Below are 18,042 nucleotides of genomic sequence, written 5' to 3'. Positions count from 1 at the left end.
GTGTGCTCTCCACACACCAGCTACTGGTGAAGTGAAGAGAGTGAGAGAGCCAATTCGATGGGTGGGGATGAATGGGAGGCCTTGATTGGTAAGGGCCGATGGAGGGAATTTGGCCGGGACACCAGGGTTACACCCTGGATTTTTAATGACCACAGAGACCTCGGTTTAATGTATCATCTGAAAGTCGGCACCCACTGACAATATGGTGTCCCCTTCAGTTTACTGGGGCATTAGGACTCACACTGACAGTAGGGGGTTGAGCACCCCCTACTGGCCTCACTAACACCATTTCCATTTGCCTATAATCTTTGATTTGCTTTAATTGGACTTGACATTTAAAAAACATAAACAATAATTCATTAATGTCACTATAATTTCTAGGGAGGTCGGTTTTGAGTTTTCGTCCTCAATTCAAACCTAGAGTAGACTGAGAGGTTTCACATTTTTCCTAGGGGGCATCTACTAGTAGACAACAAGCTTAGATTTTTTTACACATCACAGACCTCCAGACCTCCAATTTTTTGTAAGTGTATTAGAAGAAATAAGTAATATATATATATTTTTCAGACAAAAGCAGGAACCAGGAACAGAGTCCACTCATGCAACACTTTGAAATTCACGAGTCATGAGAAAATATTTTTTTTATACATGCATTAATCGTTTTTTGGCCTTAATGTTAATTCAAATGGCCTCATCCTAAACTCTCACTATGAGTAGACCCCACTGGTTCTTGTGCTATTAAACTATAACTGAACTACAAACTATTTATTTATCTCTGATTTCAGGGCTTCAGGCTGTGACTAAATGGTACCGTTTTGGAATCTTATTTCCTGATAGTAAAACCAGGTAGGATTACAAATTTGCCAAACTGATAAGCAACATTCCTAATATTTTAAGCTTGTTTTATGCTTAGATTTTCCATTCCTCTTCTTGTTCTTATCATTGTTACATCTAAAGGAATTGCTATGGAGTGAGCCAAGCAAAGATTAATTTATACATTATTTATTTATAAACATTTCTGATTTATTCTGATTTATTTAATATTTTATATTATTTATTTATATGATAAAATAAGACAATACAACAACATTTGGCGGCACGGTGGCACAGTAGGTGGCGCTGTCGCCTCACAGCAAGAAGGTTGCTGGTTTGAGCCCCGGCTGGGTCAGCTGGCATTTTGATGTGGAGTTTGTTAGTGTGGGTTTCCTCTGGGTGCTCTGGTTTCCTCCGCAGTCCAAAGTCATGCACTATACGTGAATTGGGTAAGCTAAATTGTCCGTAGGGTACGAGTGTGAATGAGTGTGTAAGGGTGTTTCCCAGTTATGGGTTGCAGCTGGAAAGGTATCCGCTACGTAAGACATACGATAGATAAGTTGGCGGTTCATGATTAATGACTAAGCCAAAAAGAAAATAAATGAATGAATGGCCGAAAGTATTTTTACATGGTGAGTCCAGAAAACTCATACATACAAAAAAAATAATACTATGAATGAATGAATATAAAAATATATATAAACATTAAAAAAATAAATGTTAAAACTTGTACTAGGTGTGTATGTTACCTAATAGCTTGAGGGACATTGAATTGTGGAGTGTCATTAGCCTCCTCTTCACGCTCCTCATCTTCATCATGACCTTCGTCATCTGGTTCATTGGCTGCCAACTCATCATGAAACTGGAGAAAAGAAGAGAAAATGAGTGAGGAGTGACGGGCTTAACTTTCATCCTATTAGTGTTAAGACCTCTCACCGTCTCAAACAGCTCTTCCATGAGCTCATTGACTTCCTTCTCTGCAAGAGTGAGATAAAATAAATGACAAAAATGAAAATTCTGGAAAATCTGATTATTAAACAAAACTACATCTCATATAAAGACTCACTTGTAATACGAACAGCACGATCATTTCGATAATCCTCCAAATCTGGCTCATCTAAATCATCTAAGAAGTTATATTCGGGGTCGTCATCTTCATCAGCTTCTTCTAAAAGACAGAGACAGATGAGTGAGAACAGGCACATCAGAGCAGAGATGCTGAGAGAGAACTGGGGAAAAGGTCAAGTAAAAAAAAAAAAAAACATGAGTGGAAAAAACACTGGTAGTACTGAACTGCTGACGTGCACACACACACAGATTTAACTAGACTCACATACAGAGGAAGCTATTAAGACATTAAGAAAAGTGCTGCGACAGCATCTGACTGAGTTCAATGAGCATGACTGTGATTTGTTTAAAGGACACGGTTTACACTGGTTGAGCCAAGGCAAGAAAACAAAACTGTCAAAAGTCCCAGTAAAAAAAAAAACAGTAATGTGAATCCTTATTAGCTATATTTCTGTGCATAATTAATTCTTTGATGGCAATACTGGATTTTCAGATCCTTTAAAAAATATTCTTGTAATCAAGAAAAACTTATTTTAATAATCAGTGTTAAAACCTTTGCTGCTTTAAATGTTATGGTGTTCTTTGTTGAATAAAAAACAGCATTTTATTTAAGTATAATATAACTTAGTAACAATGTAAATTGTGGGAAAAAATAATTTATTTTTATTACTTTTGTGTCTTTATTTTTTTATCAGAAAAATGTTTAGACTAACAACAGATTAATCAATCTTTCTCTTTTGTATGATACTACATATTGACCAGACACACTATCTCTTCTTATTGTGCTGCATACTTTTTAGAAGGAACTGCTGGCAAGAGGGAAATAGCAGAATAAGACTAAATATAGTGTGGGGGCCCTTGATCCAGACTGCTGTTTTATACAAAGTCTAGACATGTCACAAGGAGCATGCTGCTTGTAGAAGTTGTGAAATATATTAAAGATGCACGTAATTGTTTAGTTCTGGTATGCAGAGAAGGGCTGCAGAAAGAGGAAGTATGTCTGGTTACACCAAAACTCAACCTGTTAATATCAGTTGTGTATATATGCTGGAGTCAGGAAATGTATGTTAGTTGCGAATCTCTTGAATGTAATTCTTGTATTGCATTGGGGTAACGTAACCCAGATCTCTGTCATCAAATTATATATTTGTATCCAATAAATTACTAATATTTTGGCATCGATGAAAACCCTCTCCAGACCTTTTCTTATTGAACACGCACGGAATTGGCTTGATATTCCAACAAAATCTTCACTGCTGCTTTTGATTAATTTATGGCTGAATAAAATGTTTAACTATTTCCTAAAACTAATTTTACCGATAAACATTCGAACAGCACAATAAAAATATAATTGTTATATTTAAACATTTTTTCTAATATTTATATCTCCTGATAATTATTCCATTTTATTACATCCCTAACTCTCAACAGTTGTCATATTTTAGTACTATTCACATTTTTAATATATAAACAGAAATCATGATATTAACTGAAAGAAAGTTGAACTGATATTAAAAGTTAAATTTGATCATAAAAAAAGGCTTGCTGACCGTCGTTGTCCAGATGAGATGTCATGAGTCCTTGCAGCCACTGGGTCCATTCACGGTCCTCTGGTGTGGAGACATTATCATACATATCTGGCGTGATGTCTGGCGCACGGAGCTCAGCCTCCAGCTGATCAAGAGGGACGTCCCGCAATGGACGCTTAGACCGAGTTCGACAAGCTACTAGACTGTCGTCTGGCTCCCCTGCTCCACCACTACTGAGAGCCTTCACCAGACAGACATACTCGTTTTAGAAAAATGGGCTGAACAACTTTAGGAATAAAATATTGTTATAATATAATATGTATGACCAATATTGCAAATGCTATTTACCATGCATTTTTTCTTCTATTATTCAATTCAATTCACCTACATTTCTATAGCATTTTTACAATGTAGATTGTGTCAAAGCAGCTTAACATAGAAGTTCTAGTAAACTCAAACTGTGTCAGTCCAGTTTTCAGAGTTGAAATTTTATCTGTTCCATTTTCTAACAGTTTGACGAATTAGTCCTAAATGATTTTGAAGCAAACAGTTTGACAGCTTTTGCGAAGCGTTCTGAGGCCTTATTTATACTTTCGCCTGTGGCACATGAACATTCACCTAGCTTGACCAGACTCCGCACCAAGTTGTGGACTTTCGGATGCAGATCTGTGTGTAGTTAAAAAATGCAGTGCACACTGTCAGCCAAACTGAGTTCACGTACACTCAAAGTGACCCCCAATGACGCGCTGATGGCACATTTGCTGTGCACATCCAAGTAAACTTGTGAAAACATAGTCGCACCGATGGCCTCGTGGGCCATGGTATCTGCTGGTTTCTTAGAGTTATACATATTTTTAAAAAATCAGCAGATTCAGGTCCTTGGTTGGTTGATCAGTGCTACTCCAGTTCTTTATTGGTTAATGTACAGGTTGACACTGCTGTCATAAGCTGTTATATAATGAAATCCCCACAAACTCTGTTTATGCAAGCAAAATCCCAGAAAACAATATTTATGTAAACAAAATCCCAGCGTGTATTTTATTGGGTTTTGCCAAAGACCATAAAGGAATTTGAATCTGCCTATGTTGTTCTGCATAATGAGAGGAAGAGATTTAAGTAGATTTCAAAATGAACACAATAGTCTTTAGGGGGTAGGTTTGTTTGCATTTCTAAAACCTCAGAAACACTGATTTAAGACATTTATTAATGCCTCATTTTCATATTATGGAATTTAAGAATTTAAAAAAATTTATGGACATCCTGTAGGCAGTGTGCAAACAAGTAGTGTCATTGCACTTCGGCTGTCCCGAGCTCTAGTCCTGGCTTGTAGACCTTTCTCAATCCCTGAATTGGAAGGTGCATTTAATTTCCTTAGCCTGTATATTTATAGGTGCTTCCATATAAAAAAGAAGGAAGTCCAAAACCATGTTTTCCCTGCAGACGGCTTTACTCTTATGTTCAAATCTGTTTTCAATATCACAATATTACTGCAAAGCAGAGAGGTTTTGTGCATATGTGATTCTGTACCTGATAAGGCTCCATGCAGAGAGGACTTAGTTCAAGTTCTTTATCCACAGCATGGAGTTTCTCGATGAAGGGGTCCAGGGTCTTAAGAGAGCGTGAAAGGCCACAGGATTGAGGAGGAGGGGCAGGGGGACCCATAGGCACTGCCTCGACCCTCAAGTGCCGGGCCAGCCTGGGCTTCTGTGACGGATAAAGGAGAACAAAAGAATCAAATCTTCATCTATGTGCAGAAAGAATGAAATACACATGTGTGTTTAATCATTATGCTGTGTAAAGTACCAGTCTGGGGCTGTTGCTGGCATCATCACAATGGGGAGGCGTTTGAGAAGGAAAACGTCTGATGCCGCGGGGTGAGGAGGATGTGCTTTCCACATCACTCTCCAAAAACGTCTAAGAGACAATTCAAATACATGCTATTGTAAAGCAATCAACACAAATTGTTAAACGTATATTAGTAAAACTAATTTTATTATTTGAGTTGCCAAAAAAGGGGAAGATTTTGTCTTAAATTGTAGAGATGTAGATCTTTCATGATAAATAAAATGTAACTTACAATGTAAATTTACCATAAATGCACAGAATTAATATTATGCTCACAAAGGCTACATTGAAGAGAACAAAACGATTGTATAATTTATGACTATGTAGACAAAGCTTAATTTTCAAGCAGCCGTTACTTTTTACTACAGTTTTCTGTGTCACACAATTCCTAAAACTATCATTCATTCTAATATTTAAAATATATAAAATTATTTACAATATATATAAAATAATATATAAAATTATCAATGTTGAAAGCAGCCACATTGAGTGGTACGTTTTTTTTTAAGACTCTTGACTCTTTTTGCTGAAAATAAATACTAATAACTTATAAAGTTACACTATAGAATTCATACAATAACAGAACTCGAGCTGTGATGTGTGTGAGATGCACCTCCTCAGCTGTTTCATCTTCCTCGTCTTCATCAGGACAATACTCTTCATCTGAGGAGTCCTCCTCTTCTTGCAGTGGAATGTCCACAAATTGAGGTGGCTAAGGAGACAGTCACATTCATCAATTAGCAAAAATAATTAATAACAATAATAGTAAACATCACACAAGTGGTTAATCACAACCATTTGATACCTTAATGTCATTTGCCTTCTTTATTGGTGAGATGTTCCAGTTTCCCATGCCCTACAAAAATAAATAAAAATAAAAAGTAATAATAATCTCACATATTTAATATTCTCACAAATTTAAAAAACATGAAATGTCCATATTATTAACACTACACTCACCACCCCTTTTTCAACAGCTTCCTTCAGCTTAGAACGAGTCATTTTAGGCTCCTATATTAAAAAGAAAATGAATATCATAATCAAATTGCATTATTATCTTCAAAGCACACTTTCCACTTTAAGATTAAAGTACAGGAACTTACAAACATGGGCATGTCTTGTGTCTCTTTTATGGCAGCTTTCATCATGGCCACAACATGCTCATTGGTTACCACCTCCTGAACTCAAAAAAAATCAACAGTTTGTCATTTTTATTGTCTTTTTTACATCATTTGATGTTAGCATTGCCAAGACTTTCTATGAAGATTATACTAATAATGAATTATAACTTATAATGGTTATAACTACTTAGCAATCATAACAAATCTGCAAACATATCAATAAAGACACAATAAATCTTATACTGTATCTTATACTACATTTATAAGAGTGCTATTAATTTTTATTTTTTAACGCACATGTTCATAACATGTACAAATATTAATTAGTCATTCCTGTTTGTATTTATAAAGATGCAGTTTTATAATTGTATATAATCTTTCAGAATTCTATAAATGGTTTATAAATGTTTTTTTTATCTGCACATTTAAAACAATTTCTGGTTAGGCTTAAAAATACAAGATGGAACATCAGTTAAATTAGCAATAAGCCATTTATAAATGCATAATGAGCACATCCTTATATGAAAAATTTGCATCCTGTTTTTACTTAAAGCCATTAACAATGCACTTTAGGGTTGCATGGTTTACCGGTACTATGGTAGAATCGTGAATTCGCGTTTGGCTCCAAAATACTGGCGGTGCCACTGTAGTTTGTAAACGGTACTATCGTCATTAATGGTTTATCTACAATAGATAATGTTGCACGTGGAAAAAAGTTACTAAAATGCTCACACTTTTGTGCAACAATAAACCATTTTATTTGATAGTCTGTGAAGCTTTTTAAGGTTGTAAATTCACGTCTTTTATGGTAACCTATTGCATGTTTGCTAACGCTTCAGTTCGAAAGCACATCTAAATCGGTTCATTTCTGTTCCAGCTAGTATAATTTTTTAGCGACTCCGACAATCTCTTTTAAAGGAACGACTCACAAAGTGAAATTTTTAATTACTTTGGATTGTTACCAAGAAAACTTTGAAACAATTTTTGACCACTTCATGAAGTCATTTTGTTAGAAAAATGCTCTTTTGTAACAAATTTAATTTGGCATAATTTGTCTCTTTATTTTGATGTATTTCTGTTGGTCAGTTATCTACAAAATAAACAAAAAGAATGAATACATTTTAGGTGAGGTTAGGTGAAAATAATACTTTTTGGCCTTGAGGGAATTATGAAATACATTCAAGTAGGCATTTTAACAAAATATAGTATTTCTGACAATTTCCTTTATAATTTAAGTTACGAATTACAGTAGCGCAGTACTACTTGATTTGGTGATACTTCAGCTGGTATAGTATCGTAAGATTAATTAATTGTATCGCGACAATCCTAATGCACTTACAAAGGCTAGTAACTGTATTATGACTCACAATAAGTATTTATAAGGCACAGGGCTCTTATCAATAAAACCATTCATTTATTTGACACAACAAAATATGTTAACTTACTATCTATGGGTCTTTATAACTAGCATAACAGTGTTTTAACATTGCAAACTGCATCTTTATAAATCCAATCATGACTGAATGTGCACTGAAAAATGAAATGCATCACTAGTAAGTATTAATAACACTATTATAAATGTAGTTATAACTGTCAATATAACACAGTATAAAGTCTGTTGTGTTTTTATAGATATATTTTTAGAACTGCAATGATTTATTAGAAATAATTATGAACAGAATAATAAATCATTATAAATATGAGCTTCATAGAAAGTGATATGCTTGGATTCTTTAAATTCTCAATTTTAATCTCTCAAGAACACAAAATAGGTAAGGTATATTTTCAGACTCACATGGATGATGTTACGAACATTGATAGAGGAGAGGTTGAGTTTTTTAGATTTGAGTGTTAAATCTCTGTCCAGCTTCCTGAGCTCTTCCTCATTCTCATCTTCTTCACTTAGCTGTTCCATAGTCTTCTCCACATCTCCATCCTCTTTCTGAGGGATCTCTCCTTCTGTCTGATTTATTCCATTCTTCTTTATATTCACTCCATTCCGTTTCTTCAGCCATTCCTCCCCTTCACATCTGTCCTCATCTACAGGTCAAGCAATGAGAACTCAAATCAGATGCTGGAAATGCCCAAAAATCAGTGGGCCTCAACAAGGCAGCTAGAGCTCACCATAGGCCTGTATGCACTTTAATAGATGCTTTAAAGTGAGCATAATAGTTCTTTGAGTTAGAAACATTAACTGCCCTTTAACCAATAGTGATCTCTGGCTAAACAAGCTGCAAAATATAGAGAGTTGGTACTTCTGTCAAAATTTGGTCAGAAACCTGTATGCCTGTTCATACTGGCAATACTCAGTTCAGCTTCCTTAATATTGTCATTCAAACATCACAGTAGATGCAATGCAGAACAAAATTATGTTACATTGACACCCACCCACCAAGATCATAAAAAAACATCAGAAAACACTATAAAAACCTTATTTATAAATATAATTTCATAAATATGTTAAAATATAAACCAATTTAAAACAAAAAAAAGGGAGTGAATAAATACTTAACTACCTATTGCACAGTTTATTATAATAGTTATGATATTGACCTATGTGCTAATTTAACTATTTATTCTCTTTTATTTACATACTGACTATACATACTCGAATGTGAATAAGAGGATGGATTGCACAATTAATGCACTATTGAAAACATTGTTCTGCAAATTTATGTAATCTAAACCATTAAAAAAAACATGTGGAAGCTGCTAAATCATATAGAGAATAACTTAGTATGCAGGAAAGGGTAAAAGACTTTGACAGGCTGAATTTGACCGGTTAATCAAGACTTTAGACTAAAATTTCCCTTACTTGACCTGAAATAAAAACAACACATCAATGTTGTCAAGATTTTTGCCCTGGATATCCTGGTTCAGTTTGGCTACCCACAAACACCTGTTCCTCAGATATTTTAATTCTTCTTTTTCTCTTATCTGCTAGATTTGTTATAACTTTTGGCTACTCTTCGTGTATTTTTTCAGAACAACACAAAACACAATAATTGATCATTTTCAGCAGAAACAATGAAAACTTTTATTTGAGTCAGCAGCATTGTTTACACTATTTGCAGCTGACGGATGACACGTCATGAAAACACTTTATCCGCTTGTTAAGTCATGACATATGCTACACTGTTTCCAGGTCCAAGCCACTTTTCATTTGAATTGAGAAAATATTTGTTTATGACCAGTCACAGTAACAGTCTCTGGACTTGCAGCATCACAGACACCAATATTTTAACAATTTATAAAAAATGTAGCACTTTCTGGCCTCCTAAGCATTGATATATCTATAGCGATTATAATTTTCGAAAGCATTGCATCGCTTTGTTAATGTTTCTTATTACCATTTGTTGAGTCTCCCCTTACAGTTTGATATAGCGCATGCACCCGGAAGCTGCTTCACGTGACGTCACATTTAACAAGCTGATAAAGAACAGTTACACTAAAAAGTTGTAATTGTTTATTCAAACTCCACAAACAGCAAACCTGAGTGTCCTCCTAATGAACACAAAACTAGATTTTTTGAATATATTAGTAAACAATCTGAATTCTTTAAAATATCTGAAACTAGCGCTGAACACTATATCGTTTGAGCATTGATATCACAGCGTTTGTCTCTGCAATGGTCATATTGCAGGATAAGATTGTGCCATGGTCGACCCGACCTCAAACAAACCTTGACGTTGTCTTAATGAACAGCCACAAGACAAGAAGAACAAAATCTATCGTGTCCTCCTTTTATTTTTACGAGGTTGTCTAAAAGTGCGAGCGGTTTCACTTTCTCCAGAGCTCACAATCACTCGTGCGCATCTATATTTGAATGAACTTCTTGAGCTCATGATAATAACCTGCGCGTGATTATTAAAGTGCTTCTGACATCCGATCCTTTTAGAAATGGACAAATCCGAGAGTGAAGTGTGAAAAAACAAAGGAGAAGCTGGAAAAAACAAGAGCAAAAGATTCAGCAATCTAAAACATGAACAAACTGCCATGTTTAACTATTATCATCATCTTTTGGACTATTATGAACTGGGAATGATGAAATTACTTTATAACAAGAGGTTAAGTGTGCTGGGGGAGATTAAAGAGAAGTTTGCACTGACCAGGCTACATGTTGGGCTGTGGGACTACATGTTTGCTGTGTGTAGTTTTTCTGTAAGTGGTAACATATTGGTGACTGTAAGGATCTGTATGTGTTCATATATGCTGCTTTTATTTATTTGCTTAATTTTTTTATATAATTGCAATTGTTACAGTAGGCTATTTCGCACTGTCATTGATCTGCAGTTATAATCAAATCATGTTCATAGAAGGGTTAGTAATGAACATTCAAATACAAGTATTTATATATATCTGTATGCATCTGTTTTGTGAGAATGCTTCTCATATGATATGTGAACGACCTGTCCAGCTTTACTTTGACATTTCCTTGAGCAAGAATGACGTCGATAGAAACTTTTTGGCAGTGAAAACGCAAGCCTGATAAAGGCGACCTATACCGTACTGTACCTCTCAGTGGAAATGGGCCAATCCACTCTCCAGAAAACCTTTTTATTTTTGCATTGTTGTATTTATATATGCTTGCAATTTATTATATTGTAATGCAGATGCACAACATAGAAAAAGACTTGATCGCCCAGGTCGATCTAAATCAGAGGTTTTCAAAGTGTGAGGCGCGCCTCCCCTGGGGGGCGCCAGAGCATGTCAGGGGAGGCGCGGGAAAAAAATATTAATAATAAAAATATAATTATTAAGTTTAATTATTATATGTATTTATTATATTTAAAAGTTTTAATTAAACAAAGCTAAAAAAAAATACGTCAAAAATAAGAAAACCTCTTTTACCCAGAAGGCCATAGCTGTGAATTCGCTTCTGTTCGGCAAGCCCGCCAATACAGGTATATGCCTGCTAATACAACGGATCGGTTCCTGAGACCCCCCGATTCAAAGCCTTCAAGTTCAGGGCTTAAACCCAAAAGACGACGATATGATGATCAGTATTTGAGTTTAGGATTTACGTGGACAGGACCAGCTGATGAACCACGAGCTTTATGTGTGGTTTGTCAAGATATTTTGGCTAATGACAGCATGAGACCCGCTAAACTTCCACTGTTTTGACTGGGATGGACAGTTCTTGGATCTGTTCTATTCATATTAATCATCATCCTAGTTTTAAAAACGTTATATTAAAATACTTGTTATTACTCTGTAAATAATTGCACTTTCATGCAAATGATGATAAAAGTGAGTTAACATCTGACATCTGTCTGTGTCTTTATATATACTGTGTGTATATACATATATATATATATATGTGTGTGTGTGTGTGTGTGTGTGTGCGTGCGTGCGTGCGTGCGTGCGTGCATGTTTGGGAGGAGGGGGGCACCAGTGGATAAATTGTGTCAAAAGGGAGGCCCACTGTCTTAGACTTTGAAAAACACTGATCTAAATTAAAGAAATATTTCCAAATCAGCTGGTGAAATTATATTCATATTACAATATATATCGCGGCAAAACAAAATATCGCAACGTCAGAATTTTCCAAAATCATGCAGTGCTATCTGAAACTATTGAAAGGACTCAAAGGAGAGTAAATAATAAAAAGATTGTACTACCCCTTTTAGTGAAGTGTGGATCACAGAACAGCTAAATGCTTTAACTCACCCACAGTGATGACCAGACCCAGCTCCGCATCCTCTTCTGACCGCAAAGGGGATGAAACTGGAGTAGAGGACTGGATACAGTCACTGTCATCTTCAACATGACCTAGACACAAAAAATAATCAAATATCAAATCTGTGATAATCTCCATTCATCAGCCATATTATCGTTTGCTTCTGCACTACCTGCGCTGGACATCTTCTCCTGGCCATTGCACTGATCAACATGCCTGTCTGGAGAAAGGGACTGAATGGAGGTCCAGCTCTTTGTTTTACTGGGTGTAGAGGCCTTCCTCTTCCATGAGCTAGGAGATCTGCTGAGGGATTCCCTCTTTGGTAGTTTGACAAGATTTGGTTGTGGTTCTGGAGAAGAAGACTTGCGTTTCCATCCCATGTTCAATCTGTCTCTGAGCCTGAAAACACACGTTAATGAATACCAGAGATATAAACCATTGTTTTCCACTAATATGTTTTTATTCTATAAATTATTAATAATCAATTAAAAACTAATTACCAGCCGGATAAGCAAAATGGTTTAGATGTTATTTAACTTACCCAAGCCCAGTGAGCTACATTTTCAAAATCAATAACGTTAATATATGAATCATTATAAAGATAAACATATAATACAGCAAGGTTTGCTTATAAATCAGAAATGTTATGTCTGGTATCCATCCTGGCCAGGACATGAAATAGCTGTGCGTTTTAGCAATAACCCAGCATTAATTTCACTTAAAGAGTTCACAAACAGTAATTTTGAGGTCTGCATTTTCTACTGTTAGCCTCTTGGCTAATTTAAGTTAGCATAGCGTCCCTATACAGCACATTCTACTAGGAACATTTTTATAGATTTTTAATTTGTGTCATGCAAAAACGTTGTTTTAGCAGTTCACATTTCATACTGTAAAACATCCTTCTTACCCAGGAACGTATGTCTGCAGCCATCGGTATCTTTCTATTAAGCCCGCCGCTTCACAACAAACGGCGGGTGTTTCGCTCTTTCCCTTCCCTCACAAACACAGGCGATGAAAAATAAAACGTTCCCAGACCTCTGCGTAAAACCACGACAATGTTTTAACTAATACAAAATAAATGAATGAGTACATAAATAAAAGGTATAATAAATATATAAATGTACTATAAGTATAACATACAATTATATTATACAAGTATAATATAATTCTCTATTTTCATATTTTATAATAATTATACCTACTCCTGACCTGTAGGATACGTTTTAGTGTACAGGTTATTATTTTTTATATTCCTTTTTATAGGCTCGCTTATTTTCGATTTTTATATTTTATCTAAAACTATAATTAATTAATTACTTAATTAATATAATTTATTTATTATGATTTATTTATCACGAATAATAGTAGAAAATGGTTTTCATTTTTTTTTCACTTAGCCTACTAAAAATATTTGGCATACATTTTTGTTATAGAAATGTAACTATGCTAATAAAATTGTAAAATAAGCTTCATAGGCTGTACCTTATTATCAAGCTGTTAATAGCGGGAGGAGTCTGTTCGCTGCTGTATATTTACAGTTGTCACTCGAATTCCTCTCACATAGCCTATTCAGCATGAGGCAGGAATCATTTCTCTCCAGACTTCAGTAAACTTTTGCAAGTTTTAAAATAACGGGACTGCAGAGAAAATGTCATCAACGATCAAGAAAGTCAGAAAAATATAGGCTTTTGGAAAGGTTTCACTCTGAATTTTGCGTTATATGTCAATTGTAAACAATGGGCAGAAAATTACCACCAGCTCGTGATTTTGCACCTGCTAAGCGAGAAAAGAAAGCGTGCCACTCAGGTGCGCGGGAGATTCAGCCTGCGGCAGCGAGACTCGTACCACTCAGGAATGTGGTGGTGACTCCTGCCAGTGTGCCCGAGTTCACCATCCCCTCGCTGTGCCCGGCGAGACTGCATGGAGGCGGGGACGGACAGCGGCGGCGACACACAATTCCCCGGTCCCCAGACTCATCATCTTCATTGATAGTCCGGGCTCTGACACGCTGCTGCCCTTTCTCTGATGAGCACGAGCTCTGCTTTATGGACCATCATGAGCTCCAGACTCTGTCAGACCCGACAACCAGAGCAGCGATGTCCTTACCTCACCTCAGCAAAATCACTACCCCGTACGGCTTCCTGACACTCGGCGAGAGCCCGTGCGTGCGCAGAAGGGAATCTCTGTTTTTTGAGGAGAAGAACGGATTTCAGGAATGTCCTCATGCAGAGCATGAACATTGTTTAACTACTCGTTATTGTGTTAAATTACAGAATAACTCTTGTTGTTCTTTCTCACAAGTGAAAACTGAGCAGAAACATTCCTGTGACTATTCAAAACTGACTTTAGTGAGACCTGCTCACATCAACTGCGGATTTTTACGAAAAGCTTGGAGAAAATGTTTAACTAGAGTTCTCTGGTCTCGGTGAAGCCATTTGCTTTAAAAAAACAACAACTTAAATATCAACTGCATAAACTGTTATGCCACAGGAACCATAGATGGACTTCAACATCTTGTGTGATTCTGGCTTTCTGTAAACCTTGTAGCATTTTTTTTAAGTTTTGTATTTATAAATAGCCTACGAAACTTTAACATTTTAAAAAGTTTCAAAGGAGGTCATTAATCTCACAAAAGAACCATCTTTGTGAATGAGCTGGAATGAACTGTTTAGTGAAAATGGGAAGATCCAGAAGGTTCTTTTGTAGCGAAAAACATCCTTTATAATATTAGTATTTTTAATAAAGAACGGAACTGTTTAGAAAATGGAGTTTAAATAGTGTTTTTTTGTAAAAAAAAAAAAAAAAAATGGGGAGATTTATTAAGGAAACTTAAATTCTAAGAAAAAAAGTTTCATTTTAATGAATCTAAAAATGTTTTTTGGTAAAAACACTTTTCTAAAGACTTCTGTTCTTAAAACAGCAAAGGCAAAATAAAATTGTTCTAATAAAATAATTCTTATGCTAAAACATTGTTTTGTGAGAATGCTAAAGTTTTATTATTGAACTTTCAATGCCAATAAATATGTATTGTTTTAATTTGTGTGTTGTTAAGTCTGGTCAAAATTGTCTTATTTGGATTTAAATAAATTCTAGTTTTAATGCTTTCTATTTTGATTCATTACTTTTTTAATACACATTATATAAGTAAATGAGCAGCCTCTATTGATCATGTATTTTAATAATAAGCCAAGCATTGTGGTTATCTTTAAAACAAACACTGACAAATTTGCTTTTCATCTACAGCCTTATTAGAAATAACTTTGGGCATTGATTATTTCTGTTTTATAATACTAAATGAAAATCCTATCATTAAATTAAAACAAAAACAACAAAATGATTAAATGGTGGTGAAAACTGGTCAACAGATTTTTTTTTTTTTTGGAGAGCCTTAAAAAAAATAAGCTTAAAGTGACATTTAAAGACTTAACTAGATTAATTAGGTTAACTAGGCAGGTTAGGGTAATTAGGCAAGTTATTGTATAATGATGATTTGTTCTGTATTATCGGAAAAAATCTAACTAAAAGGGGCTAATAATTTTGACCTTAAAACGTTTTTTAAAAATCTAAAAACTGCTTTTATTCTATAGGCAAAATAAAACAAATAAAACTTTCTCCAGAAAAAAAAATATTATCAGACATACTTTGAAAATGACCTTGCTCTGTTAAACTTCATTTGGGAAATGTTTAAAAATTTATATTTAAGCAATAACCAGTAAAATGGATTAGAAATTACTCATTAAATTTTAATAGAATCATGATATTTTTACTTAAGCATTATAGGTGCCTCTCAGCAATTAAAATTAATTTTAGATATCACATACTCCTAGGTTCCAAAGGACATGACAGTAAATAATATTTGTGTGTAATCTGTCCTGAAAGCAAAGCTCAAATTCCTCATAGAGATGTCTAAAGAGCAGTTATAAAGAGTCTCTAACAGTAAGATCTGCATGTCTAAAAGTGTCACCTTTAAGTGTTCATGGGAATGACAATGTGATCAGAGAGAATCTCAAGGTGCTTAAAAAATTGAAGGGTTAGAAAAGTTCTTAAAGAGCTTTCAAGATAATAGATAAGAGTGAAACTGAGGATTTAGATCTAGTCATATGAATTTGTTTCATTATAAACATGGCCTCACATGCATTATTTTATTTTTAGGCTGTTTCTATGTTGTCAGATGCTTCATTATAACCCCTAAATGCTGCAGAAGCTTTAATAAATAAATAAATTACCTGCTGACTTTGCAAAAGTTGAGCAAAGGGATCTAAAATCAAACTGAGTGGTGTTAGGAAAGCAGGCTGATTTTATTTTATGAACTCTAGTTGTGTATGGCTCACAAAAATGCTGTATAGATCACACCAATTATTTTTACATTACATCCTTATGAAAACTGAAGCCACTCTCATTCAGCAGGACCAACCAGGAGACAAACTAAGTGGCTTGAGAAGGAATGTACACATGACGTGCAGAAGTCTGAATGGGTAAAATAAAATGATTTAGAAAACATAAATCTAGAAATGTTACTTTACTGAAATATAGTAAATGATACGTAATGGATGCTGGTCTTTAAAACTTTTAAATAATAAAGGCCAAGTAATATAATGGAGAACTAAAATGTAATAACTTGATCTTTAATATTTAACCGTCTTCTTTCACACACACCCTGGAAATTATTGTATTTATTTAGCCTTTACTGTAATAAAATGTTTCCTACATTTGTTTTGGAATCAAATGAATGTTTCTAGTCATCTCAAATTACATGCAAACTTTGCATAACTAAAACAAATTATATTAACTGATTAAAATTAGTTACAGTAACATAAAAAAAGCATTTGCTTTCATGACATTTTGTCAATTTTTTTACAGTGTATACATATATTTCAAGCCAGCAGTGTCGCTACTTCTCCAGCAGGGGACGATGTTCAATCACACTCAACCATCACTCTGTGACAGCCGAAGCTCGTGGTCTTACAAAAGAAACATCTTTAAATTACATATATACAAGATCTGACATCATCCAGTGCTGTACAAGATTACATGCGTGTGCATTTAGCCAACAAAACAGTCTTGGCTTGGTTTCCCTGTGGATGTGTTTGGCTACTTGGGTCAGTTGAGCAGCGGACCCCTTCGCTCTCAATCACCGGCCTTCACTTCTCCCAGAAGCCAGTAGGTCCTCATCTTGCCTTTCCCCTTCATCTCCACATCTCCCCTGAGCTCCAGCTGAAAGCAGTTGAACTCCTGCAGCACAGCTCGAGTGGCTGATGACACATGAATCTTCAGAGCTGCAGGTGAAACAGCAATGATTAATTACAGCCATACTGTAAACGCCCTGATTATAGCTGTGTTCACACAGCTCACTCCACTGGGATGCTGGCAAACATAATTTACTCATTTACTTTTGACCTGCAGGTAGAGTCGGTAAGTGTGCTATGTTATGCCATGTTAAAAGTTTTAGTTTTTAAGATAATAAAATAAAAAAGATCCCATATTTTGTATTTTCAGTTTATTTATGGAAGTGATGGGACCTTTTTCTCTGCTCTGTTTACTTTTGATGTTGAAAATTCAACTCTGCAGTTTAACAAAGAGACTTTTATTGACATTTTAGTGGTTTGAAATAATGTTTAAGAAATATTATGTACAGAGAAATATGTCTGTAAAATAACAGATAATGTACTGGCAGTTTATCGTATGACTTTTGTACCATCATTTAACAACAACCTAGACAACATATCACTTTGAACTGTTAAAGATGTTAATAAAAGTCCCTTTTTCAAACTTGTTAGGATTCAAAGTTGTTGGAAGAAAGCTCAAGATCTAGAAATGAATCACAAAATACAGAAATCTGCTAATTTATGGATATTTTAATTGGTTCATATGAATCTGAGATGGTGACACGGTGGCTCAGTGGTTAGCACTGTCGCCTTAGAGCAAGAAGGTTACTGGTTTGAGTCCTAGCTGGGTTAGTTGGCATTTCTGTGTGGTTTACATGTTT

At 35.1% G+C, this 18,042-nt stretch overlaps 2 protein-coding genes across 3 annotated transcripts in view; both read right to left on the bottom strand.

Annotated features, from left to right (window-relative positions):
* The window catches only part of gon4lb (gon-4 like b), a 30,660-nt gene extending 17,612 nt beyond the window's left edge, over positions 1-13,048 (bottom strand). Inside the window, exons 1-14 of one of the 2 annotated variants that reach the window (XM_087285777.1) lie at positions 12,964-13,048; positions 12,229-12,455; positions 12,047-12,148; positions 8,027-8,416; positions 6,359-6,512; positions 6,216-6,266; positions 6,061-6,111; positions 5,869-5,967; positions 5,214-5,324; positions 4,938-5,114; positions 3,432-3,651; positions 1,880-1,981; positions 1,750-1,790; positions 1,563-1,675 (exon numbers count right to left, since the gene is read on the bottom strand). In XM_087285777.1, the coding sequence (XP_087141903.1) occupies positions 1,563-1,675; positions 1,750-1,790; positions 1,880-1,981; positions 3,432-3,651; positions 4,938-5,114; positions 5,214-5,324; positions 5,869-5,967; positions 6,061-6,111; positions 6,216-6,266; positions 6,359-6,403 (1,010 nt within the window). In that variant the 5' untranslated portion in view covers positions 6,404-6,512; positions 8,027-8,416; positions 12,047-12,148; positions 12,229-12,455; positions 12,964-13,048. 2 annotated transcript variants of the gene reach the window in all.
* Positions 13,049-16,335: 3,287 nt separating this feature from the next.
* The window catches only part of npr1b (natriuretic peptide receptor 1b), an 89,835-nt gene continuing 88,128 nt past the window's right edge, over positions 16,336-18,042 (bottom strand). Inside the window, exon 22 of the mRNA XM_087287147.1 lies at positions 16,336-17,332. Coding sequence (XP_087143273.1) covers positions 17,184-17,332 — 149 coding nt within the window. The 3' untranslated portion in view covers positions 16,336-17,183. The remainder of the gene's footprint in view (positions 17,333-18,042) is intronic.

Source organism: Danio rerio, chromosome 16 (genome assembly GCF_052040795.2).
Source record: "Danio rerio strain M-AB ecotype USA chromosome 16, GRCz13ab, whole genome shotgun sequence".
Taxonomy (NCBI): domain Eukaryota; kingdom Metazoa; phylum Chordata; class Actinopteri; order Cypriniformes; family Danionidae; genus Danio; species Danio rerio.
This window is presented reverse-complemented; position numbering and strand designations above follow the sequence as displayed.